Genomic DNA, 27,592 nt, shown 5'->3' with positions numbered 1-27,592 from the left:
CAAAAAAAGTAAGAATTGGTAAAGTCAAAATATCAGCTGCCTATGACACACCTATTAGCTAAGCCAGTACTAGCTTCTTTCTCTTGTTAGTGCCCTTGGCTAGACCTGCTGTAGGGAAGTTCTTGATGGCCCAGATAAATTAAGAATTGGGTGAGTTATTCTATCCTGTCACCATACATTACAAGATGCGTATTGGATTTTTGTCCTGAAATTGAATTTTTGTGCTGTAGAGAAGGAATGTATTGATTTATAATGTTTTGCAGAATTAATTATATGAAGTTGATTTTTTTATTTTATCGTTTTATTATTGTTTTTATGAGTATGTGTAGCAACCGAAATGCATGTATTCTTGAGTGACTGGGCTGTTTTACTAGGATACAAAAGCATGTAATTCAGCAGGCTGTGCTCTGCAACAGGCCTATGACGCCTCTAACGTTTTTATAACAAATGTTACCTGTGACCAGAAATTACACACAAACTATGCTGCAAGTTCATTACCCACCCGATCTATGTTATCAGCAGTATGACCTGAGACTTGCTCGATATGTATGTGTAGGTGTATTTATAAAGCTCTTAGTTAGTTTGAAAACAATCAAGTGCTGTACAGTGTTAGAGTCGCTGAAGATAGATATAGTTTGTGGTTTGAGTGTAAGTGAAATGGATGGAGACTGGATTAGAGAAAGAATGGAAAGAGTTTGTAGAAGCAATGAAGACCCCTGAAGGGGATAGGAGCGAGATGTGGAATGGTGAGTTGCCATTAGCAACTGGAATTGGAGATTATTTTTGAGTTAGTAGAGACTGGCAAGAGATAGAGTGAGATGCATAAAGGTGCGCAGAGGGGGGTCGAAAAAAGCAAAAGTGTACGAGGGTCAATGAACCGGAAAGGTGGGATGAAAGATGGCCACTCAGTCATGCTTTTTGATTGGCATATTTAGTGAGTCAAAAAGTTCTGATCAGTAGTTAAATCAGAGAGTTAATCCCTGGTCCTGAAAATAGCCACGGGGATGGGTGGCTTGAAACATGTGGACCATGTAGAAAGAAGGGTCATCAAAACCACACTTACTTTCTATTTTCTTCCCTTTTAATCCTACCATCTGGAAGACGGAATAAAGCATAGTTTTCCTACCAGGCAAGCATATTTAAATTTACATAAAAAAATCCATCCATCTCCTATTTATCCGTCATCTGGTATAAACCAACTAGTGCTCCAATTCCAACGTGAAGAAGCCTATGTAGAAGGTTTAGCATATACCATAGAGTAGGGCTCCATTTATTTAGGTATATGTAACTAGGAGGATGAGCCCCTATCAGAAATTCCTATTATCTCCTCATTTTACTTTAATACATCTTAACACGCCTCCAAGCAGGCTTTAGAGCACGGGTCTCGACAGTCGATCAGATTTTCAGACTACAAATGATTCACTGGAAGATCGTGAGTATCGAGGGTGGTACTCTGTACCTGATCTTTGTAGATCTGAAATCTGCATTTGACTTGGTCCCCAGGGAGAAGCTGTGGTTGATTCTCTTAGAGATGGGGGTCCCGGAATATCTCTGCCATATGTTTGCTCGTTTGCATGAGGGTAATTATGCACAAATTAGATACGGCAAATATGGCAATTTAACTTCCCCCATCCCAGTAGAACGAGGAGTTCGTCAGGGATGTGTTCTTGCCCAACCCTCTTTTCCCTGTTTGTTAACTGGCTCATAGATCATTTGAATAAGGGCTCCAATATTGATGCCCCCAAGCTTGCAGGGCGCAGTGTACCTGCCCTGATGTTTGCAGACGACACATTATTGCTCGCAAAGTCCCCTATGGGCATCCAGAGGACTCTTGATTTCGATGCCTTCTGCAAACATCGGGGCTTGGAGATTAATCTCCAAAAGACAAAGTTTATGGAATTTAATGGGGGCAAAAGTTCACGTAATGACCCGACCCTGAAGGGTCAACCTCTGGAAAGAGTTGTAGTGTTTGATTACCTTGGTATTACTCTGACAGAGAAAATGGATTGGGGAGTGCAGACCAGCAAGGCCAACTTGAAATTAACCCAGGTTTCCGGAGGCATCCAAAAATTCTTTAAAAAAGCAACACAAAAGCAGGTTCTTCCGCCTATGGAAGCCTATAGGGCACAGGCAAGAAGTGCCGCACTATATGGTGCAGAAATTTGGGGGCATTGTGCGCCATTAACTCTAGAACGCACAGAGAATGCGTTCATTAGACAGCTCTTTAGCCTCCCAATAAGTACACCCCTAATTCCATTGAGAATGGATCTGGGAATTAGCAGCCTGATTCATCAAAGACCCGTTTTGTGAGTCTTTAATAGCGATTCATAAGGAATCGCTATTAAGGACTTGCAAAACGGGATTCATGTAGGAATTGCAAAAAAGATTGCGATTCCTACATGTTCCTTATTTGCGAGTAGCAAATTGCTAATCGCAAATAAGGAATAACTCCCCATGCATTCCTATGGGCCTATAGGGCCATAGGAATGCATGGGGAGTTATTCCTTATTTGCGATTAGCAATTAGCTAATCGCAAATAAGGATGCGATTTCAAGGGTGCAGGGGTGTCCAAAGGACACCCTGTAGCACCCCTGAAATGTAATCTACATTGGTGTTGCGCACACACATGTCCAAAGGACATGTGTTTGTGTAACATGCAACTTAGAAAAATGCATTTAAATGCATTTTTCTAAGTTTTTGCTATTTACCACGAGGTCTGACCTCTCGGTAAATAGCGGCCCAAAATTGTGATTTCGCAATTTTAAAATGATTCATGAATTGCATTTAAGGAATCTCAAATAGAGATTCCTTAAATGCAATTCTTCGCAAATGTGCGAATTCTTTAATAGAGAATTTTGCATTTGGGATGATGAATCCCAAATGCAAATATTGCACTCGCAAAAGGCAAGATTCTGAGAATCTTGCCCTTTGCGAGTGCAATTTAGCTAGATGAATCAGGCTGTTTGTCCATTTGTGAGGAAGCTGCACTAAGACCGTTAACCTTATGGAGACGCCTATGGAGCACTCCCGAGTTAGCCCCGTATAGAGAGGAATTAACTGAGATATTGGGGCTGAACGGGGCGGGTAAAATACCCTGGTTGAGACATTCAAAGTTGCTATGTGTGGAACTGGGACGGGTGGATTTGTGGGGCGAGCCTCGAATTGTGTCACAATCCATTACTAGGAAGGCCCTGGTTGAGGCTTACAGGGAACATTGGCTGTCCAATCTGATGAGTAACGGTTCAACTGGTCGGCTGACTAATGCTTTTCTTACAGTTAAAAGTACCTATTGGGCCGATACCATTTTGGATAGTATTTAACCAGCGTTGGCCAAAAAATTGTTTTTACAATTTAGATATGGGTGCCTCCCGCTTCGTTCGTTTGTTAAAAACTGGGGGGTCCATGATGCGATTGAATGCCCTGCCTGTGGTGAAGTGGAGGAAACGGAGGTGCATGTTTTCTTCCACTGCCACTCTTACAGGACACCTAGGCGACGCTGGTTAGTGCAAGTATGTAAGAATATGGGCACAAGACACTTTAATGAGGCTTTTAGACTACTCAAAACTGAGTTGCACCCCCCAATTGTCTATTGAGTCTCTCATTATTTATTCTCCATGTGGTGCATGAGAAGGAAGTTTTTGGAGCCCGATCCCTAATGGTTGAACCCAGTATATGGCCCTTACTCTTTTTTAGAAATAAAATAAGATTTATTAATTATGTCCCATGATTGGATAAATGTAATTGTAATTTTATTAACAATGAAGCCTTAGATTCTGTTTTAATAAGTTGTTTTATTATATGTGTGTGGGTCTCTAGTATGGTTTTGTTCCAACAATTGCACAAATTATTTGGTTTTGTTCCAACAATTGCACAAATTATTTGCACTTGCACTTAATGGCCATTGCTCATGTGTACGGTGATTGAATGGAAGAACTGTATTAATGTTTTTACTAAGGTTTTTATCCAACTTTTTATGAACTGTGGACATTCATAGGCTTTTATGGTCAATGTACCGAAATAAAGCTTTTCAAATGAAATGACTTTAATACAGGAACAGTAGAGAAGAAGAGACAAGCTAAAAAACAGCATGGAGGTAAAAATAAAGGTGTAAGTAGACAGTTCAGTGTAAACAAAAATTTTAATACTTTTTTTATTGACATTAGTGTTATTTTTCTATGTCTAATAGCAACTCCAGCCTTGCCTCCTCTGTGCCTGTTGCAACAGTTTATGGGCTGTTCATGCATTGGTTGGCAGTGGAGTTGTTCTATATAGAAAAGTGATAATGTTTATTAAGACCATAGACTAGTAAACAATAAAAGTAGGATACAATTTCAGGTTGGTGAACTGAAGTGAAGAAACAGCTGAAAGCTGCTACAAATAACGTGTGCCGACCAGAAGACTCACTGATGATAAGTGAAACACTGTAACATTAGCGCCACAAAGCTATAAACAGAAGTCAATCCAACAAGATATGACATGTACATTTGTCGTTTAGGACACCACATTTAGCATCACCTTGCTACATTCTACGTGCAATACATGGGACCGAGAATAGAGGATTAAGTCTCCATCTGAAATTAAATACCTCTCATATTTGATCTGGTAATCTCAAAATGTATGGAAAGCTATCTTCCTCGCCTGTCAGATTTAAAGTTGGGGAAATGGAGAACTTGTTTCCCAGGTAACCTCAATCTCTGATTTTTTAAGTTTGAGAAGATGAATGTTGCTGTATTTTTTATTTCTAGATTTTGGGTGCAATGTGTCAAATTTGCGTATTTCCCACTACTAGAGCACATACAGCCTGATTCATTAAGCTAAATTGCACTCGCAAAGGGCAAGATTCTCAGAATCTTGCCTTTTGCGAGTGCAATTTTTGCATTTGGGATTCATCATCCCAAATGCAAAATTCGCTATTAAAGAATTCGCACATTTGCGAAGAATTGCATTTAAGGAATCTCTATTTGAGATTCCTTAAATGCAATTCATGAATCATTTTAAAATTGCGAAATCACAATTTTGGGCCGCTATTTACCGAGAGGTCAGACCTCGTGGTAAATAGCAAAAACTTAGAAAAATGCATTTAAATGCATTTTTCTAAGTTGCATGCTACACACACACATGTCCTTTGGACATGTGTGTGCGCAACACCAATGTAGATTACATTTCAGGGGTGCTACAGGGTGTCCTTTGGACACCCCTGCACCCTTGAAATCGCATTCTTATTTGCGATTAGCTAATTGCTAATCGCAAATAAGGAATAACTCCCCATTCATTCCTATGGGCCTGTAGGCCCATAGGAATGCATGGGGAGTTATTCCTTATTTGCGATTAGCAATTTGCTACTCGCAAATAAGGAACATGTAGGAATCGCAATATTTATTCCAATTCCTACATGAATCCCGTTTTGCAAGTCCTTAATAGCGATTCCTTATGAATCGCTATTAAATACTCGCAAAACGGGTCTTTGATGAATCAGGCTGTTAGTGCTTTTAATACTCCTTCCTACCTGTTTTACTACTGAAGAAGTCGACTTACGTTCGCTACTTTGGAGCTCATTTCAACACAATTCCAAGATGTTATTTTTCTAAAGCGAGAACAAGTGGAGGTGCCTCATAGAGCGCACGTTTGCCAGATCGTACCAAGAAGTTAGTCTGAGTGAGCTCCTGTATAACGAGGCCTGCCTGGATCACAGCATGTGGCAGTGGCTGAAGCCTGAAAGACTGAATATGCGTCTGTGCATGCACTTCTGCAAAGCATCCCACGACACTTTGTCCAAAGCAAATAATTGAGAACCTGGCCGGTTATGAATAGAAAAAGTCTTTTGTTTCTCTTTTTTTCAGTACGTTGTACAATATAAACACATATCAATTATGTTGTGTTGCTGTGTGTACCGTGTGTGTTTGCTTGTGTAAAAGTAAGCAAAGAGTTTTAAGAAATGCTTAAAGTTGGTGTGATGTGGGCGTGGTATGTATGTACATGCACATACATCAATTTTCTGCGTTTTCTGTCAGAAGAGGAAGGAGGCAGGACACCACTTGCATCTAAAGAGGAGACGTTAAAAGACAGCAATTTGTCAACTCTTGTAATTGTTGCCTTTCAGAAATATGAGCTCTGCAGGCCCCGAGGGGAGGAAGCAAATGCGAGAATGCGACGGACTGATCGACTCCCTTGTGCATTATGTCCGAGGAACCGTTGCAGATTACAAGCCTGACGACAAGGTATGCCTCGCACTGTATACACCCGCTGGAGACTGCTTACCAGGCGCTCTGGGGACTAGTCAAGGGCCCTGGTGACTAGCCAAGGGCCCTGGTGACTAGCCAAGGGCCCTGGTGACTAGTCAAGGGCCTGGGCTCACACTAAGGTACTGATGCAGGACGGAACCAACAATTCACATATTCTGGCGAAAACATGGGGGGCCCCCACCCTGCCAGGGCTCGATGAGTGGAGAAGGGTTATGGACCTGTACATGGGAGCAGAGAGTGTTACGTATAAGGCAAGGGGGTGCCCTAAAAAGTTTCATTGAGTGTGGGGAAAATGGCGCCATAACCATGGACTGGACGGAGGACTGTGAATCGGAGAAGGAGGGGAGCTTGGCTGCTGGGTTGGGGGGCGGATTTATTGAGGCCGGTGATTTGGTATCCTGGGGTCCTTGGTGATGCAATGTTAAGCCGGGTGCAAAGGAGGATGGAAGTGTGATTTTGTGGGAGGGGGGAGGAGGCGGGAGATGTATGGTGGGGGTTGTTGTTCTTACGTGACATGCCAGTTATGGTTCTGTATTGTAAAAAAGCCAATAAAAACATTTATAAAAAATTAAAAAATTCACATTCGCCCCACCACCTCACGTTCTAGTTTAAAAGCGAAATATTAAATACATTAAGTTTGTGCTGTATACCTCCTTTGAAAATCCACTAAACCTCTTTGAGTCATATGCCTCCTTCCCAGGTTGTCACTCCTCCCCATTATCTGGTCCTACCTGTCCATTGACGGACCTCAGTGGTGATGGAACAGTTTTGAAAGGGAGGGGGCCGGCCAGTGAAGTCCACCAAAAAAAAGACAGGATTGTGAAAAATCTAAATGCTTCATAAAGAGCAAGATCCTCTGTATATGAGCCCTATAAATTCCGATGGGCCTGTTAGTATGCACACTAGAATCATAATTTATGTCTTTGTCACTGGTTTTGGCTCCTGCCAGAAATTCTCGCAGACCACCTGTAGTGATCAGGTTGGAAACCCTTATGTTATTCCATATGAAACCCTTTATTTCCCCATATCCAAATTGCCCCGACACCAGGTACTGTAATTCCAAGACATGGAAATAACAGGGGTTTTAAAGGGCCACTCATAACGCAGGATTCCCATTTTGTGTGGGGGCTGTAGAGCAAGGTCTAATATTACATTTTGGAGCACCATTTAACAAATATATGGCTGCAATGTGGAGTGTTGGTTATTGTCCGGAAATGTGTGCTTGGATCGGGAATCGTGTAATTGCTTAAATGCGTACTTTAATCAGCACAAATTTTGTCGTGGAAAACCTGAATTTGTCTTATAAATAAATACATTTATGCTGCTATTTTTGAACTCCTTGAAAAGATCAGTTTAGAATTCAAGCAGTTAGTCATATTTGCATGTGTGCTATAAAACATTGACATACTCATGCTTTCTCCTTTCACACCCTCCTCATATCACCCAAATATCTTCATTTTTGATTAAGAGAAAGGAAACACGATGTTCAAAGAATTATCAGCCGCTGGTCAAAAGTTTGATGTTCAACACTCCTGTTTTTGAAATTGCTTGACATGCTGCAAGACTATCATGCAAATTCTTCTTCATTGTTACTGTTCAGACAGACTTCTTCAAGCTTATCTTGTAGTGCTGCAGCACCTCCTGTGCCCCTAGCTTCAATGACACTGATTGACCCACAGGTCCAAAAGCATGAACATCAATTGGAGTCTGTTGACTTCCACTCTACAGTAAATTAAAGGCTTATCCGCAGAAAAAAAATGCTACACCCTCTTCGAATATAACTCCCTCCCTACTGGTATTTGTCTAGCAGATGCATTTCCAGAAGCAGCACCAATCCAGACTTGTGACTAGTAATAAACTGGGAGACCACCCCCTTTTTAGGTCTCGCCTATTCTATCCCGTTAGGGATTGAATAGGCGAGACTATAGTAAGCGGTTCAAAAAGTCTACCAAACTGCGGATTGCGTATAGTTCATGTGAGGCAGGCGCGTGCACATCATCGCCAGCCACATCCCACACCATGCATCAGCATCAGACTTCAAAGGAAGCCGCTCGCACACCACCATTTGTCTGAGCCTCGGCATCAGACTTCATAGGAATCCGCCCATTCAGACTTCAAAGGAATGCGCTCCCGCACTCCACAGCACGAGAGCTTGTTTTCAGAAGGGGTTCACCTAACAAAGGAGAGGTCATGGGAAGGGTTACAGACCCGTGAGCTGCTGGAAGCGAACAGCAGCAAGCAATCCAGTTTGGGCGTTGTGTTCACTCTTCTCATTATGTTGGTGGTTCCAGTTGGCGTGGTCATTATTACCCGTCACACACAGCTCATAACAACTACACAGATTTAAAAGGCTTCCCGTCCTGCACGCCCTCACTCCTGGGCTTTTTTTTTTTTGCAGTTAACTTGTTTGGCTAAGAGGCTCCCTGTTAATGCACACACAGCTCACACCACTTCGCCACACCTCACAGACCCCCTTCCCTGCAGCTCAACACACAATCTGACCCTGCTCCACAGCCTCTCATACCTCCTCTGCTGCTACCCCCTAACGCACACACAGCTCACTCCACTTCGCCACACCTCACAGACCCCCTTCCCTGCAGCTCAACACACAATCTGCCCATGCTCCACAGCCTCTAGTCTCTCCTCCGGTGCTCCCCCCTAACGCACACACAGCTCAGACCACTTCGCCACACCTCACTGACCCCCTTACACACAGCTCACACCACTTTGCCACACCTCACAGACTCCCTTCCCTGCAGCTCAACACACAATCTGCCTCTGCTCCACAGCCTCTCGTCCCTCCTCCGCTGCTCCCCCTAACGCACACACAGCTCACACCACTCCGCCACACCTCACTGACCCCCTTACACACAGCTCACACCACTTTGCCACACCTCACAGACCCCCTTCCCTGCAGCTCAACACACAATAAGCCCCTGCTCCACAGCCTTTTGTCCCTCCTCCGCTGCTACCCCCTAATGCACACACAGCTCATAACAACTACTCAGATTTAAAAGGCTTCCCGTCCTGCACGCGCACACTCACTCCCGGGCTTTTTTTTTTCTCAATTAACTTGTTTAGCTAAGAGGCTTACATGCATACTTTCGACCCTTCCCTGCAGCTCAACACACAATCTGCCCCTGCTCCACAGCCTATCCTCCCTCCTCCGCTGCTCCCCCCTAATGCACACACAGCTCACACCACTTCGCCACACCTCACAGACTCCCTTCCCTGTAGCTCAACACACAATCTGCCCCTACTCCACAGCCTCTTGTCCCTCCTCAGCTGCTACCCACTAACGCACACACAGCTCACACCACTTTGCCACACCTCACAGACCCCTTCCCTGCAGCTCAACACACAATCTGCCCCTGCTCCACAGCCTATCGTCCCTCCTCCGCTGCTCCCCCCTAATGCACACACAGCTCACACCACTTCGCCACACCTCATAGACCCCCTTCCCTGTAGCTCAACACACAATCTGCCCCTACTCCACAGCCTCTTGTCCCTCCTCAGCTGCTACCCGTTAACGCACACACAGCTCACACCACTTTGCCACACCTCACAGACCCCTTCCCTGCAGCTCAACACACAATCTGCCCCTGCTCCACAGCCTCTCCTCCCTCCTCCGCTGCTCCCCCAATGCGCACACAGCTCACACCACTTCGCCACACCTCACAGACCCCCTTCCCTGCAGCTCAACACACAATCTGCCCCTTCTCGACAGCCTCTTGTCCCTCCTCCGCTGCTACCCCCTAACGCACACACAGCTCATAACAACTACACACATTTAAAATGCTTCCCGTCCCCCATGCACGCACTCCCGGTCTTTTTCTTACAAATAACTTGTTTGGCGAAGAGGCTTACATGCATACTTTCGACCCTTCCCTGCAGCTCAACACACAATCTGCCCCTGCTCCACAACCACTGTGGGTGGTCTGTCTACCTCTTCGACCAGCACTCCACCTACCTTCTCATTTAATCCAGTAGATTTAAGTTAGACACCCCTCATGGTTACAAATCCAAACAAGAAAAGCTGTAGTCGGGGTCAAGTGACCCCACCACATGTGGGGCACCAGCCGATTCGCCAAATTCTAGCCTCCACTGTTCAGCTTGTGGAGTGCAATGGTTCTGGGCCTCGTGATGCCTCACCTTTCTGCCACTGGATGGAAGGCACAAGAACCACAGATCATGATGAGGTGGAATAAGAGTCTCCACTGGATGCCATTTGTCCCCAGATTGAAGTCCACCAGAGTTAACCTGAGGCTCGAGATGGATGTTCCATGGGATGGCAGCACTCATCCTGCTCCTGATGGAGAAGGACCATCAAAGAAGGCCTGCACAGTAAGCAAAGCCCTCCGGCTTCAATCTGGATCAACTGCACAATAATGGCCTCACTCCAGCAACTAGCGTGGGCCTTGTGGAGAGGTCAGTGCAATCAGCAAACCCCATTCAGTACTCCCTTTCTGCTTCAGAACTGCCACCTTCCCGATCTTGGTTATATATTCCAGCTTCAGCTGCATGTCGTGTATAGAGCCTCCTAATTTGATCTCAATGCTCTGGAGTCCTCTGTTGTAGGGCACTTTTGAGTCTCCATCCCCTCTGCCAACACTGCCCCACTACATATCAGGATGGCTGCAACATTCCAATCCATCACCTTGCCTGGCCATCATGGGTCCACAGCCAGCCCCAGCTGCTCCTATTGGCCTACGCAGCAACCCCTTCACCCTTTCCTCCTACCTAAAGCATCAGAGCTCGGAGCAGGAGGCAGTTCCCCTTTAGGCTGCCATATTGTGGTGCAGTTTCAGGGTTCCTCTTACATCTGTGCACACCACCATTTATTAAGCTCGTCATTTTACAAGCTATGCATTAGGAAGAGTCCGACAGTCATTGTTATGTTTCTGAGTGGACACAGCTGAATCTACTCTATTAAACTTCTGGAGATTCCGCTATACAACATTCTAACATGCCATGATTTTTATCTGTGCCATTACAAGAGTCGCCACCACTGAAAAAATTGGACTCTTTCTAAAATGTTGATTTGCATGTTCTCTAGCAAGCGAGCAGCCGTGAAATTTTAAATATTGTTGTTTGGTCTTCCAAGGACAAGCTCTTGTGGCACCCACCGTATCTTAAATAGGGTTGTGCAAAATTCACGTAATTTGATTTTACACGATTACACAAGATTTCTGGAACATTATGTGTAATCAAGCAAAATGCAAATATGGCGCCTGGCACTATATTTGAGTACAAAATGTGTTGGATGATAGGATGTATTTTGCACTAAAAATACAACTGCCAGACACTCTCTTTTTGGTCATTCTCTTTATCCTATGCTATATTTCGAATAATTACATGACTTGGCATAATTTCAGGAATCTCGCATAACAAGTTTAATGCAGGATTCCCAGAATGACACCAATTAAGCTGGCGTAATTTGCGTTTTGCCCGGGCCTAAACTGAAACTGCTTCCTACAGAGCTTCCTTTTCTTGTTGACGCAAGGGATGAAAGGAGGAACATTCTATAACTGTGGAACTAGTATATAAAAGGCTCCCCACTCAACCTTGTTTATGTACCTCAGTATATAGCTTCAAAATATATTCAGTCAGGTAAATAGCAGAGTTTGATATTTGGACAGGAAATGTGGGTAATCTTGCATTCAGTTTCTGAGCATATATTATGCATTGTTGAGTAGAGGAGATCAATTTGACTAATTAATGGAGGGAGTTTGGGTGTGACCACTCTTGGTGTGACCGGATTAACAGAAGATGTTTTACTCTATAGAGGTACATCTTTAGTCCATTTGTAGCAGAATTGATATTTGTGGGACGAAAAATGTGTGGGAAAGATAAGTGCAATTTCTTATTTGCTTCACAGCGGCAACAACAGCACCAGGTAAGAATCCATGTCAAATCCCTGATTGGCAGAGTTGGCTTCTCCAGAGATGTTCTTCTGAACTGATCACATTTTTGGGTTGACATTTTTAGAAATACTTTCAAGACATGACTGGTAGCTAAGTACATTTATCGACCAGCATATTGGTATCCTTATTGTTAGAAAAATCATGAGGAAAAAGTTTCAATTTAGGATTTAAGAAAATCCTAACAGTTAATTAAGAAGGGCAGAAAGATAATCAATTAATGGTCTGTTCAGTTCTTCCTGACGGGGTTAGTGGTGCTGCCAGGACGAAAAAAACCAAAGCAGAAATCAGACTATGTTTAAAAGGAAATCCAGAAATTATTAATCCCAAGAGCTTTGATCATGTTCATAATATATTTAGTGAGTTATTTTCTACTAGCCTTCTACTTTACACCTCTTATGTGTAGTTTTGCTTTTCATTAAGCATATGGTGTTGCAAAACAAAGCAGGAATTATCATTTTATAAACAACTTAGAATATTCGCTAATTCTGAATCCTACAATACTTATTAGCCCATGTTATCACAAGAGTTGGTACTGAATTAGAATTTAGAAAAACCAAAGGAAATGATGGACGGAGCGTTGACAATACAAGCACTCACCCCCAGTCAACTGATCTGGGTTTAATCCATCACCATTCTTTAGCCCACTCTGCCACCCCAGTTCAGACATGGCCATATGCAAATCAGTCTGACCCCGTGCCTCATGGGAACAGTCCAGCCCGAACTGCCAAGCCATGCCTTCCCTGGACCGGAAACAAGCTACCGAGGACCGGTGTACTGTACTGCTAGGGTCAGATGATTTCTGCTTGTATAGATGCACATATAAAGACTTGGTTTATTCCTTCAGATGGACCCACTTGTGACACCGGTACCTTTTGTCCTATAGAGAAGATTTTCACTTCTTTTTTCTGCCTGCATGGTCTTGTTTTCAGTTGTTGCTGTTGTGCTTTGCATGGTCAGATTTCTGTAATTCTAAATGTTGGTGGTTTGCGTGTATCTAACAGCAAAAGAAGGCCACTCCTTTTGTTAGGAAGCAGGCTGTCTTGTCCTCCTTAAGAGCCCTGAACGTGTAAGGATCTTTAGGTTCCCATCTGCATAAATTGGTGATGGTGGTTTCAATTAATGTGAACCTCAAAACAATGAACTAATGTAGCGATACTAGTTCAAGTTACACGCACCACCAACAATCGAGTCCCACAAAGGAGTAAAAAGACAGACCGTACCAGAGAAGAGCTATTACTCCCTACAGCGCGGAGATACCTCTTAGGGGTTGAATTGGGTGCTCTATAAGTAAATAAAATAAAAATTCATAATAAGATAAAAGGGTAAACATCGTTTACCGCGAAGTTTTTACAACGCGGTACCTTTAGCACGCATCCCTTACAACGCAAGTCGTTACCACGACTTGCGCTGGAGGGCGCTAAAGGATTAAAAATAGTACATTTACTATCCCAACACCTTCCCTAGGGTCCACGGGGACTGGTGTTAGAATAGTAAATTATACTATTCGAAATCCGCACCCCCAACGCAAGTCGTGGTAACGACTTGCGTTGTAAGGGATGCGTGGTAAAGGGATGCGTTGTGACGGTACGCGTTGTACCGTCATACATCCGATAAAAGATGTGAAATTACGTGCCTCGGGAAAATGTGGCTGACTTTACTCAGTCACTCTCAAAACCAGAGACTACACAAATAGCCAGCGAGTGTCCCTTAAAGTCAGGAATGTTGTTATCAACCTCCCGCTGAAGCCCGTAGTTTTGGCACCAAAAGCTCTGAGCAGGACAAGCCTGGATTTCATAGCCACCGAGGGCTCCTCGTAACTGATATGCATTTACCACCGCTCCATGGTTCTAGAATATACCATTGGACTTGGGACCTGATTTAGATCTTGGAGGAGGGGAATACTCCATCACAGACGTGACGGCTATCCCGTCTGCCATATTATGATCCCATTTTATCCTATGGAGATCGTAATACAGAGGACGGGATATTCATCAAGTTTGTGATGGAGTATTCCATTGGCTGACATCTAAGGCCCTTAGTCACTTTTTGTTTCTCAAAATCCTTCAACGGGGCAGTCTTTCATGCTTTTGCTTTGTACGGCTCCATAAGGTCAGATACATTTTATACAACACTGAACCTGTTTTTAGTGTGGAAAACAGCTCAAAGTAGGACTAACCTGGGTTTCTTGTATATGTTTATTTATTTTATTTTTATTTTGAAAGTTTTATATAGCGCGAACAAGATCTTTGCAGATATCAGAGCGCTTTACAAAAACAAGGGGTAAGAAAACAAGAGAGTGATTAACAGACTTTTGAGCAAAGAATAGTTGTAGGTAATAAATGAGTAGCATAATAGGGTAGGTACATGGGGGAGCATAGTCAATCAGCTAAACCAATAATACAAATCGACAATCAGAAAAACGAATAGTACAAATAGGTGCAGAGTCTTAAACAGTTCCAAAGTAAAAGTTCAGGTGAATTTAGCCATGAGGATAGCTTTTACTTCTTTCTTAAAAAATGTAGTGGAGGAGATAAGCCTGGTTTCTGGAGGGAGTGAATTCCAAATCCTGGGTACCATTCCTGAAAAGGAGCGTTTATGTTTTTTCCTTCCGGAATCTACGAGGTTTCAGAAGAAGATTCTTTGTACTTCTAGTGGTTCTTGAGCCACCAGATATTGTCAGCTTCTGAGTGAGGTAGCCGGGTGAGTTGTGGTGTACAGCTCTGTGTGTCATGCAGGCAATTTTCAGATGTATTCTGGCTTCAAAAGGTAGCCAGTTCAAGGATTTTAGGTCAGGGGAAATATGTGAGTGTTTTTCGATCCTGTGATAAGTCTCGCTGCAGCGTTCAAAGAGGCTCTCAGGGATGCAGTTGTAGATAGGGGGAGTCCGCAGAGGGCGACGCTACCGTAGTCTAAGCAAAGAATGACTAGGGCCTGTACTGCAGTTTGGAAGTCCTTGGCTGGGAGGAAGGGTTTAAGTTTCCTCAGGGTATTGATTTAGAAATTAGCTCCCTTAGTTGCCTTGCTGATATGCTGCTGCATGTTGAGATTGGCGTCAAGTGTTATGCCTAAAGATTTTGCTGAGTCCACGATGGTACGTTGGACATTGAGTGCAGTTAGGTGCTTAAGCCAAGTTTGCGTGGTGGAGATTTTCGTGGGAGGTGAGATCAGAAGGAACTCAGTTTTCAGAGCATTGAGTTTGAGGTGATTATCGGCAAGCCATGATTGGGTGTTTCTGAGGGTTGAGTTCAGAAGTTTGATGTCTTTGGGGGATTGTAATTTGAGATATAGTTGGGTGTCGTAGGCGTACATGTGAAAGTGTACATTAGATGCTTGTAACAAGGTGGTGAGAGGTTCCATGACCAGGTTGAACAATGTTGGGGATAGAGAAGATCCTTGTGGGACGCCTAATGTTACAGGCACTGGTGGGGACATCAAGTTGTTGCTCTTGAATTTCTGAGACCGGTTGTGCAGAAAGGAGGTGAACCACTTGAGAACAGTCCCAGATAGACCCATTCTGGTGTTTAACAACTCAAGTAGGTTCTCGTGTTTGACTGTGTCAAATGCTGAGGAGAGATCAAGAAGGATGAGGAGGCAGGTATCGTTTTGATCTAGGATTTGGAGTGCGTCATCAGTTATGTGTGTCATAGCAGTTTCAGTACTGTTCCCTGCTCGGAAGCCTGATTGATGAGGGTTGAGGAGGTCAAATTGATCAATGTGTTTTGTCAATTGGAGTTGTACGCATTTTTCCAACAGTTTGGCAAGGATGGGAATATTGGTAATAGGACGGTAATTGTTTAGGTCAGTAGGGTCAGCTGTCGGTTTCTTGAGTATAGGTGTGACCTGTCCAACTTTGAGGGAGTCGGGGATGAGTCCTTGTTGAAGTGAACTGTTAATAATTTTGGTCCAGAGTGGGAGGAGTAATGGGATGAAGTCCTTTACAGCGTTGGCAGGAAGGGGGTCTGTGAGGTGATTAGAAGGTTTCAATGTGCTGAGCAGTTTGACAGAGTTAGGTCCTGGGACATGTAGTTGGTTGGACCATAAATATACTCGTAAAAATATCAAGTACCAACTACACAATTCTCTAAATCCTCACATTTGAGGAAAAACAAACCAGTGTTACTCCTAGGTTTATTGGGTATATCTTATTCGTACCCTTTTATTCTATTTTTTCATTTTCTTCAAAATGTTCATGTATGAAAAGAACACTAGACATTTTTACCATTTACACATAAATACAAAACATTATTCAACAACACATATATATACACAATATACAGTTTTTCACTTTATATACACAAACCCTTTTCTATCTGTGCTTAACAAAGTAACGCTCAGTTGCAAATTAAATAGACCGCATATAAATGGTAACAACAAAACTATTTATGAAATAGACCACAAATAAATTCATTGGTCTATAAATCAGTTAATGTCTATTTTATGTGCCGACGCGTTTCGTACCAGCTGACTTCAGTCCTCAGGTTCTCTTCAGGGCTCTGTCTTTTGTAATTATCTAGAAAATGTGTACAAAGCAAAAGTTTGTTTTAATGCACTATTGTTTATCACTTATCTTCTCTAACGCGTGTGATCAAACAGGCCGACAAAGGTGGTGCGGTCGTTCTTTGGCCTAGGGATAAATATATAGCAGAAGCCCGGTCACAGGTTGAAAACAGAGTGTGGTACAGGATGCTTGAAGAGGACCCTGTAAAGAGTAAACAGGGCATGATATCTGATATAGTCAAGCTAGGGATGGAAAGCGGATTTGTGAGCCCCAAGGAGGGAGAGTATTTGATTAAGAAATTTCCAAGAACCCCGATCCTATATTTTCTCCCTAAAATCCATAAAAACCTGAGCGAACCCCCAGGACACCCTATCGTGTCTGGGTGCGATTCCTGTTTAGAGCCACTTGCTAAATATGTTGATTTTTTTCTAAAACCTTTTGTCAGCACGGTAAAGTCCTACTTGAAAGATACTATGGACTTTTTAGTTAAAGTAGAGGAAACTGAATTTGATTCGACCTTACAATTACTAGTAACAATGGACGTCACGTCCTTATATACTCAGATTTCCCAGGATGAAGCACTGGAGGTAATAGAACTGTACCTAGAGGCCCGGGAGAGACCGCACCGAGTACCCACTATATTTATTCTAAAGCTAGCTGAGGTTGCCCTGAGAAAGAATTATTTTAGATTCAATGAGCAATTCTTTATGAAAACAAAAGGGACTGCTATGGGATGCCCTTATGCCCCAGAAATGGCCATATTGTATATGGCAGAGTACGAAAGAAAGTTCATTGATAATAATAATCCATACAGTGAACACATAAAACAGTGGTACCGCTACATCGACGACGTATGGCTCCTGTGGCAGACATTAACTGATTTATAGACCAATTCATTTATTTGTGGTCTATTTCATAAATAGTTTCGTTGTTAGCATTTATATGCGGTCTATTTAATTTGGAACTGAGCGTTACTTTGTTAAGCACAGATAGAAAAGGGTTTGTGTATAAAAAGTGAAAAACTGTATATTGTGTATATATATATGTGTTGATGAATAATGTTTTGTATTTATGTGTAAATGGTAAAAATGTCTAGTGTTCTTTTCATACATGAACATTTTGAAGAAAATGAAAAAATAGAATAAAAGGGTACGAATAAGATATACCCAATAAACCTAGGAGTAAAACTGGTTTGTTTTTTCATAAAATGTGAGGATTTAGAGAAGGGTGTGGTTGGTAATTGATATTTTTCCCAAAGGATGACCATGCAGCATTGTTTTTTGGTTCAGTGGGTGTTACGCTGTGGGGGTTGGAGTAAAGACTTAAGTCATTGCGGAGATCGCTCCTTATGTTATCAGTCTTAAGATTAAAGAAAGCAGAGAAGTCTTCACAGGATGGTATATCGCCTATTGTGCTATGTGATTGTTGGGGTTGTTCCTTGGATTGTGTTTTGATTAGTTCAAACAGTTTTCTAGGCCGGTTTTTTGCTTTGTTGAGCTGGAGGCTGAACAAATCTGATTTTGTGCGCTTGATTTCCCTGAAGTAGGTGTTTCTCTTTTTCTTCAGAGTTTTAAGGTGTAGAGCCGAAGGGGCTGATCTCCAGGTGCGCTCTGCCATTCGCATGGCCCGTCTATCTTCGTTGAGTCTACCATCGTACCATGGGTTGAAGTTCTTAGTGGAGACACTTTTCAATTGCAAGGGGGCGGCCTCATTGATTATTGAGGTCATAGAGTTGAGGTAGTGGTCTGTAAAAGATTGAACGTCAAGAGCGCCGGTAAGGGGAAGGAGGAGATTGCAGCTGTGGGAAGGTAAAGAGTTTGGGTTGAGTTTCTTCAGGTCCCTTTTCCAGACCTTGGATTTGGTGGCTTGAACTGGGTTAAGTTTAACTTTTTCATTGATGAAGAATGTGATAATGTGGTGGTCTGACCAGTCACAGGGTTGGATTGACCCAAGCTGGGTAGAGTTCTCTTTGGAGATGATAAGGTCGAGGATAGAGACTTTATCGTGGGTCCGGCTGTTGCAGATTTGGGTGAGGTCAAGAGCGTTGAGATAGTTTTTGAGACTATTTACCACCGCGTCATTGTGATCGTTCCAATGGAGATTGAAGTCACCACGGAAAATTTGAGTGTTTTGCCGTCCGGAATTGGTTGAGATTGTGTCCATGAGTTGTTGGGTGAAGATGAGGTTGTCCCCAGGTGGGTGGTAGATGACGTGTAGAGAGCATACAGGTTTGCTCTCGCTGATGACATCGAGGCAGATGTATTCACAGGAGGAAAGTGGGGGGGAGGTGACTCTAGTAACTGAGAGGTTGCTCCTATAAATACATGCGATTCCACCGCCTGTCGTGCTGGACCTGTCAAGTCTAATGATGTGGTAGTTGGGGGGAACTAGAATATCCATGATAGGTGTAGAAGATTCAGTTAACCAGGTTTCAGTCAGAATGGTTAGATCAAGGTCCAGTGTTTTGATGAGATCAGCGATGTCGGAGGAGTGTCTAGGGGCCGATCTGCAGTTGAGAAGTATGCATTTGAGCCTGGGGGTGCAGAGGGTGGTAGAGGGTTCTAGAGTGAGGGGGACTTTCTTAAGGTTATTTGGGACGGAGCCTCTGTTGTTGTTTTGTGTGGGGTGCCTAAGGGGGTTAGAGTGAATCGTGGGGATGGAGAGGTGTGTGGTAGCTAAGTGGTTTGGGGGAACTGGGTCATATGAGCGGAGGAGGGTGCGTATGTATGTATGTATGTATAAACCATTTTATAGCGCGCTCTGTTACTTGAGAGTGTCCTGGCGCGATGGGAAAAGCAGAGAAAAGACAAACGGAAATCAACTTATGTCACACTCCTAAATAAATGGGTTTTGAGGTTTTTCTTAAACTGGGCTATGCTTTGAGTGGAACGCAGATGGAGGGGAAGAGCATTCCAAGCTCGGGCAGCCACAACAGCTATGGACTGGCCCCCTAGTCTAGTTCGCTTAAAGCGAGGAAGAGTCATCCTGAATAGAGAAGATGATCCGAGGGCTCGTGAGGGGGCGTAGAGAGCGAATCTCTTCTTCAGGTAGGCAGGTCCTTGATCATGAGTTGCTCTAAACGCGAGTACTAAAGATTTAAACAAGATGCGATGTGACACTGGCAGCCAATGGAGGCTACACAGCTGGGAGCGAACGCTCTGCCATCTCAGGACATTAAATAAAAGACGGACAGCGGCGTTCTGGATCACCTGCAAACGTTTAACCAGGTAGGCGGGGATGCCGCTAAACAGGGCGTTCGCATAGTCCAGCCTTGCTAGAATGAGAGCTCGGGCAACTGTCTCCCTTGCTTCTCTAGGAAGCAATGGAAAAAATCTGCGTAGAGTAGCAAAGCATGTCCCCGAAAGTTTCTTTATGTGGTCCTCGAATCTTAGGTCCTCTCCAAGCCATATGCCAAGATTTTTAGCGGGGTCACCCATCACCTTAGGGCAGGGAATATTCGGGGGCCACAGCGAGTTTTTAAAGTCGGAAGGGAAAGAACCATAAAGGAGGACCTCGGATTTGTCCTCATTACATTTCAGCTGCGCCATAGTTAGCCAGCGAAAGACTGAGGACAAACATAGCTGGACTACAGAAGTATCCAGATGATCATCAGGCCAGGTAAACAACAGCTCTGTATCATCCGCATACCCTATAATCTTAGCCCCGTACTGTTCCGCTAGGTACATCAGGGGAGTGATATAAATGTTGAACAGTAGGGGACTAAGAGTGGGTCCCTGTGGAACCCCAGTGAGGAGCGGTGTGGGCTGTGAGGCATGAGGCGGCATCCAGACCTGTTGTGTTCTGTCTGCTAAAAATGAGGACAACCAGGCCAGGGCACCGCCACCAATGCCAATAGCAGACAGCCTGGCGAGGAGGAGCTCGTGAGGAACGGTATCGAATGCGGCAGAGAGGAAGGGAAAGTGGATTGATGGTGCGTCGGGAGCGGTTGGTGGGATTGTGAGCGGGGATTGAGGTCCAGTGTGGGGAGTTTTGTGATAGAGGGTGAGTAGGATGGGTGGGGGATTTGTTAGGGGGAAGTGGTGGTGGGTAGGGGGTGTCTGCGTTGTGTGAAGAGTAACTCTTTGAGGGTGTGGAGATCTTCTTTGATTTGGAGGAGGGTGGACATAATCATGTCCAGCATGGGATTGGGAAAGGGGTTGGGGATGGGCACTAAAGGTGAGTGAGTGTCTAGGTTACTGTAGAGGGGGGAGGGGTGTGGTGTTATTGCAGGGTTTGGTGATATTAGTGGGTGGGTTGGTGTTCGGAAGGTAGGGAGGTTGGGGGGAAGGGTGTGGTTGAGTTAGGGAGGAGGTTAGTGGTATAGGTGAGGGTGTTGGTGGTAAGAGGGGTAGGAAAGTTGGGGGGAGGGGTGTGAGAGGATTAGTAGGGGGTTGGTGTTATTGTGCCGGGAGTAAGTGGTAGGAGGGGGAGGGAAGTTGAGGGATGAGTGTAGGCTGGGGGTTGCGGGGGTGCAGGTGAGGTAGTGGGGACTGAGAGTGGGGGGGACAGGTTGATGGATGAGTGAGGGCTAGGGGTGTCCAGGGTGCAGGTGAGGTAGTGGAGACTGAGAATGGGGGGGGGGAGAAGTTGATGAATGGGTGAGGGCTAGGGGTGGCGGGGGTGCAGGTGAGGTAGTGGGGACTGGGAATGGGGGGAGATGGGATGGGAGAAGGTCCTGTTGTGGGGAGTGGGAGTGCAGTTAAGGGAGGTGGGGTGTTCTGAGAGTCTAGTTGGAAGTGGGAGGGGAGTGTTATGTTGGGGGGTAGAGGGGGTGGGGGTGGGGAGGATGTAAGAAGAGGAGTGATCTACGCCTGTAATTGAGGGATGTGAGGTGACTGTAGCGGGTGGGTGATGGAGTAGAGTACTGGGGGGAGGGGGGAGGTGTGTGTTAGTGGTAGGAGGCGCTGTGGAGTCAAGGTTGTTAGGATTGGAGGCCAGATGAATTGGAGTCTGAGGGTTGGAGATATATTCTTTAAAAGTGGGGAACAAGTTGTCGAATAGGTCAAGGTTCCTGTCTGTGGATTGAATTAAGATAATGCCATTGTTGTAGATGGTGATGGTTGCTTTAGCTGGGAAGAGTTGGGATGGTGTGGTGGACAGTGTTAAGCCATGGGCGGATTTCCTGGTGGCGGAGATAGTGAGTAAGGTGAGGAACGCTTTTCTCCATTGTGCTCTATGTGTAGTGTATAAGATGATATCGGTGCCCTTGGCTCCATTGTTTAGTGAGAAGTAGGTGTCTACAAAGGGGGTTTCAGGGTGGGACTTCAGGAAGTTGTGTTTAAAACGTTTGGCGGTTTTTTTTGAGAGCTCGGGGGGGGTAATTAATTTTATATGTGTGCTTGCCTGTGGGTTCCATGTTGGGAGTAGAGGTGTAGGTAGGTGAAGGAGGTTGTGTGGGTAGGTGTAGATAAAGAGCTATGGTAAGTGTGAGTAAGGTGGTTACGCAAAAAGAGGAGTAGAGAATGTGACTAGTCTAAGATGGCCGCTTCCTTAGGCATGGTAAAGTAAAGAGGATTGACTAGTCTAAGATGGCCACCAAGTTGGGGAGATAGAGACAAGTATTGTAGTCCTTTTTTGATATTATGTTTTGAGACCAGTTTCACTTTCCAATCCCGGGCAGACCGAGGAAGTCCAGTTTCTAGCTTGCTGAGTGGGGAGTGGGGAGTCCTATGTCTATTTTGAGGATCGCAGTGCCAGGCAAAGTTTTAAGCTTTGTGAGGGTCTGGTAGAAATGGAGGCTGTTTATTGTTGCAGATATATGACCCCAGCCATTTTGGGCAACAGATCTCAGAGGGGTAAATTGTTGAAAATCTGAAATTAAAAGCGGAGCAGAAACAGTACCTTGCCATAGTCCTGTGCATCAAATGTGCTGGTTTTCTCGGCAGTTTATTACACTCATCATGGGGAACAACGTTGTGTGCAATGTCTTCTGGGACGATCTGCGGGTCTGCTCACGACGATCTCGGGAGGTACAGGGGGGCTTCATGAGAGACGCGAGGAGAAGAAGAAGATGACCAGGAGCGGAAGCATGAGCAGAGGTCAGATCTGTGCTGCAAGTGTCAGGAACATCGTTGCAGGCGGCGTGCAGCCGAGGGCCAGGACACCATCGTCGCCGATGGGAGCAGGGGCTGCCGTGTAACAACCGGTGGGAGCAGGGGCGGCCGTGTAACAGCCAGGGGGGCACGTCGGGTCAGGAGCCCAGCCCGCCTCAAAAGCTGCCATCGTGTGTTGCTTCAGGACGCTCCGTGAGGCACTGCGGAGTGCCGTGCAACAACCAAGGGAACAGGTCGGGAGCCCCACAGATGCCGCGTGTAATCCCAGATCGCTCCGTGAAGAACTGCCCAGTCTGCCCCAGGGCTCCACACTAGCCACCCAACTCTGGCAACGGCACGATCACTCCAGGCGAAGACAGTCATCAGCAGTCCGGTGGGGGTGACCGCAAACGAGCCAGACACCTCCGATGGCCAGAGCAGCTCCCCAGCAGGCACAAGCTCATCGATGTCCCGCAGCATTTAGGAGGGGGTGGGGAAGATTCCAGGCCATGGTCTCCCAGGTGAAAACAAGATCCTCAGCAGGCTCCAGCCATCCGTCGCAGTCTCCACTGGTGGGGATGCGGGCTCCTCCGATGATCACAGCTTCCTGGGTGACCGCGGGACTCTCAGCAGGCTCCAGACATCAGTCATTCAGGTAAGAGTACGATCCAGTTACTTGTGGTTGTTGAATTCCCTGAAGAGTTGGTGCTAACAGGGATAAATCCACAAGTTGGATCCCAAGCACTAGGAGCTCTTAACAAGAGCTCCTACCAGCCGTCCAGGTGTGACTTCCCTGGGTAAGCCTCGGCACCTTGACACAGTACTCCAGAGGTAGGACTGTTCCTCTTGGTCACTGCTGCAGCGCTCAGGTCCAAGCACAGGCTTCTATTGTGCCTGTGTCCAGCCAGGGCTCCTGTAAGGTCCAGTCTTCTGTGGTGAGCTGGGCACTCTTAGTATCAGGCGTTCGTATGCTTTTTGTGTCCAAGGGACGGGCAAACAGTATATCACATGTTCCTTTGAGCACAGTTTCAATTCCTGAGTGCTATTGGATCCATGAGTCTTATTTCTTTCAGTAAGGCTTTCTTCTTACATAGTATTAAGAGGTCTAGGACTGTTCTAAGGAGGTGATGGTGAGATGGCAGTCTTATCCTGTGCCTAGCTAGTGATTTAAGAATATTTCCCACCCTAACCGGTCTACTGTTTCTGACTACGCTTACCTTAGTTTGCAGTAGTGATTTTTTGTCCACTGTAAAAATTCACAGAAGCCCTAAATCCTAGATAATTAAGCTGTCTTCCACCAGAAAAGTCTCTGCCTTTCACTAAACCATTCCCCATTTTATATGAAGTAACCTCTCCACTTAGGTCAAGTTCTCTCTCCTGCTGAGGTTGGAGCCTGGAAGCCTCAAAGAGCCCTGGGTGTTTGGGGTCTTCAAGTAAAAACATTAAATGCTAAGTTCATCCTTTGTTCTGCCAACTGTATTTGTCCACTTCCCAGATGGTTAATATGTGCTAATGACTAGTTTGTTGTTGAACACCTCTTTCTTCCTGAGCAGAGACGCCAAGTCATTGTTAGCTTGAGGGCACAGCTGTTAACTCAAGCCATGAAAGTGTATTTCGCCTCTGGAGGTGAAATGAGTGGCAAAACTGGTTCTAAGCCACTTTTGGCTCAGGCAGCACAAATTGTATTTTTACAAAATTAAACACTGAAAACAGTTTTTGGTCATTCAGTCACTGTGTAGGTGCACAATTTAAAATATTTATTATGTAAATCTTAAGATCCGAATGACCCCGCCATATGGGCTTACAAGGTACAGTTAAGGGATGAGCTACTAAAATATACAAATGCAGATGTTTTTCTACATGCAAAAGGCACTTCTCTTTCCCTGTGTAACTTCTTTTAAACTACAGTCTAGTCAGAGCACAGTGCCGCTCCTGCAAGTCATATATTTTTGTCACGTGTGCAGTGTAAATGGACACAGCAGCCTACATATAACAGTTAACTCTCCTATCATGGGTGCATTTTCCGCCCCATCTACCATGGTCTTACTGGAAACTTAGATAGACTAATTGGGATAAACGATATTTGTTGGTATCATTTCACAGCCAGCACATATGGTCTGTGGAACTGGAAATCACCACCACAGTGTGCAGGGCCCTAAAACCAGCAAAAATAGGGTACAGAAAAAGAAAGGTTGACGATACAGAAAAGGTGGATGTATTACACTTTCTTTGTAGAATGCATATAGGACATAAGTATTGAGCTTTACTAACAGTGTAATGTTGGCTTACTTTTCAGTGATAAAATAGTTCCTCAACCATTCCAATGGGGAGAGGTGTAGCACCGCGGCCAGGGCGACTGACTCCGGAATCTGGGGATCACTGTTCGATCCCCGGCTCCGGCGGCAGGTTAGCCCAGCACCATGTGACTCTGGGCAATAGCTCGCTTAATCTTCCCGACGGCCCCCAGCGCCTAGAGACCCTTACGGGTGATTGTTTGCGCTTTACAAATGTGGATTATTATTAATATAATGATGTTGCTTCTAGAATGTCGAATGATGCGCAAATAGCGAATAGCATTAGGTAAAGCCACAGCCCACTCTATGTATATATTTTTTAAAATAGGTAGAACTAGGTTTCTAGACAGCTGCTCTGTCTAGCCTGACCTAAACAATCATGACAAAGAAGGAATCTTTCTCTCCTGTCTGAATTACATTTCCTGCAGCTGCTGCGTTAAGAGGCCTTCCCTGTGCCCTTCAAATTGAGATAACTCAGTATCAGGGCACCTCTGTCACCTCTTATTTAAATGTCCAATCACAGCAATCTACAGCTAAAGGGGTCCAGTTAACTTTCATAAAATGTCTGGCACACCATTGCACACCATGTACAGCAATTGCAATACTTTTTGGTCCATTTTAGTGAGGAACTTGATTATTATTTCAAACTTGCAAATTGTACTGCAGGGTTGGGTTTTCCATCAACAATAAAGGTGGTCACTTATTTAGGTGACGCTGCAAATCAAGAGTTTGCAACAAATCTACTTGTAATGTGTAGCGTGACCCAGAAGGACAGGGCCCTTGGTGGCACCCGCCTACCGCCTTCACAAGTCACTTCTGGTTGCTGGGGTGTGGGGAGCGAAAGTGAAATATGTGCATTTGTCTATTGTGAATTCTGAAAATGAGAACCGTATAATAGAAGTTGGGGTGCCTTTTACCCCTTTCTAATCAGTGCTTAGGATGATTGAGTTTTGATGAGCATTATCATAAAACGGGTGTATATTTTGATTTTTTTTTTAAATGTAAACATAGTGCCAAATATCCAGTGATACGTACATGACTTTAAACGCTCTCGATAGAAAGGATAACCCTTTGTAATTTGTCATGTTGCCAGGCCTCACTCAGCCTGCCAGGCATGAAGGTATTAGTGAATTGTCAAACCTATAATCTTCCTGACATAACCACATAGTTCTTAAGAATGAGATCCCATCCCTGGGTGGCATGAATAGGTTTATGGTGTTCATTCCAAGCTAGTGCTGTTCTCAGCCTCAAGAGTACAGTACTGAGTAACTTTCTGTCTCCTTTCCCACTATACAGTTCCACATAAATACAAAATCGTCCAATGTGCTCAGGCCAGTTAGCATTTAAAGTCACACATAGGAGTCCAAACCCAGTGATTCAGACGGATGATTAAGTCTTGTGTATATTTTATTTCGCACCCATACCGTTGTTCCTTAGCAGGTGATTTGTGTCTCAAAAAGTTTTATCAATACCTATTCCAGTTGGTATTGCCATATTGCTAATATTTTGACCGCAGACTTGGTCCTCGCTTTCGTAACATGCACCTATGTTGTCTCCAGTCTACAGAGAACTGCGTGTGTATCCTGCATAACCTCTCCTACCAGCTCGAGACCGAGCTCCCCAGCTCCTACGCCGAGAACATCTACATGCAGCGTAGGAACATCTCCGAAAGCGGAACCAACGTGGGCTGCTTTGGAGGGCGAAGCGGAAAGATTAAAGAGGTAGGTCTTACTGGCACTATTCTGTATTGTGCTGGGTTTGTCACTGAGGCAGCATTTTGCAAACCAAACCGGTATTGCATGTTTTGTAAAATATTTAATCCTAGAGGTAAATTTATTTCAAAGCAGGCTTGTTCTGGAAGTAACTAGTGTAAAATATCGGTGAAAGGCCGCAAAGACCAGACTTAAGTGAGTTTGAGGAAGAATGTTGTTATCCTATAGTGAGTGTAGCGATAAGGTAGTCATGAACATAAAAAAAAACTATGCTTCACAGACTAGATAATTTCCTTATCAAAGATCTCAATGGTACTCATGTTCTCAACTTCCAAAGGTTGGCCTGCTGCAATTCTAATCGGAGACCTACAGGTTGATCACAGACTTGTGCTGCGAGTGCTCGACCCACTAAGCTTTCTTTGTGGTTGCCAGCAGATCTCGAATTGCTTTTACTAGTAATATTAGCAGGGTTTGGGAAGTCACAAAATATGAAGTGCATCTTAAACCGGTCGTTGGGTCCCTCTAAAGTAAAATTGATAAGCAGCACCTTGTCAGGCTTTGAACCTAATGTTCTTCTCTCAATCAGTACCTTATCTATTATCTGACTATTGTGTGGGTTTTACTTCACTGTATTCTCGATTCCTGATTATCCTGAGGACACCATTCTGTAGATCCGCTCTTTTAACCAGCAGCTTTTTAGTGTGTAGACTGTGTGTGTGTGTGTAGGATGCTGCAGGCGTGATGCACTCAACTCATACTCTACCCCTATCTTGCCTGTTGGTTATTTTGAGCTACAGCTCGCATATTTGTATTGAGCATTGTTCCTAATTCTGTACCCTCGCTGATAGTTAAAGATCTGATGTATTAGTTTATGTGGAATTAAGTTTCTA

At 44.5% G+C, this 27,592-nt stretch overlaps 1 protein-coding gene across 2 annotated transcripts in view; it reads left to right on the top strand.

Annotated features, from left to right (window-relative positions):
• The window catches only part of PKP2 (plakophilin 2), a 529,412-nt gene that overhangs the window by 433,462 nt on the left and 68,358 nt on the right, over window positions 1–27,592 (top strand). For both annotated transcript variants that reach the window (XR_013606919.1, XM_078674126.1), the window contains exons 7-8: window positions 6,101–6,218; window positions 26,550–26,711. Coding sequence is in view for 1 of the 2 variants with exons in the window: in XM_078674126.1 (XP_078530252.1) it covers window positions 6,101–6,218; window positions 26,550–26,711 (280 nt within the window). In the remaining variant the exon portion in view is untranslated. The remainder of the gene's footprint in view (window positions 1–6,100; window positions 6,219–26,549; window positions 26,712–27,592) is intronic.

This window comes from Lissotriton helveticus, chromosome 1_1 (assembly GCF_964261635.1).
Source record: "Lissotriton helveticus chromosome 1_1, aLisHel1.1, whole genome shotgun sequence".
Lineage (NCBI taxonomy): Eukaryota > Metazoa > Chordata > Amphibia > Caudata > Salamandridae > Lissotriton > Lissotriton helveticus.
Note: the sequence above shows the minus strand (reverse complement) of the source record. Positions and strands in the feature narration are given on the sequence as shown.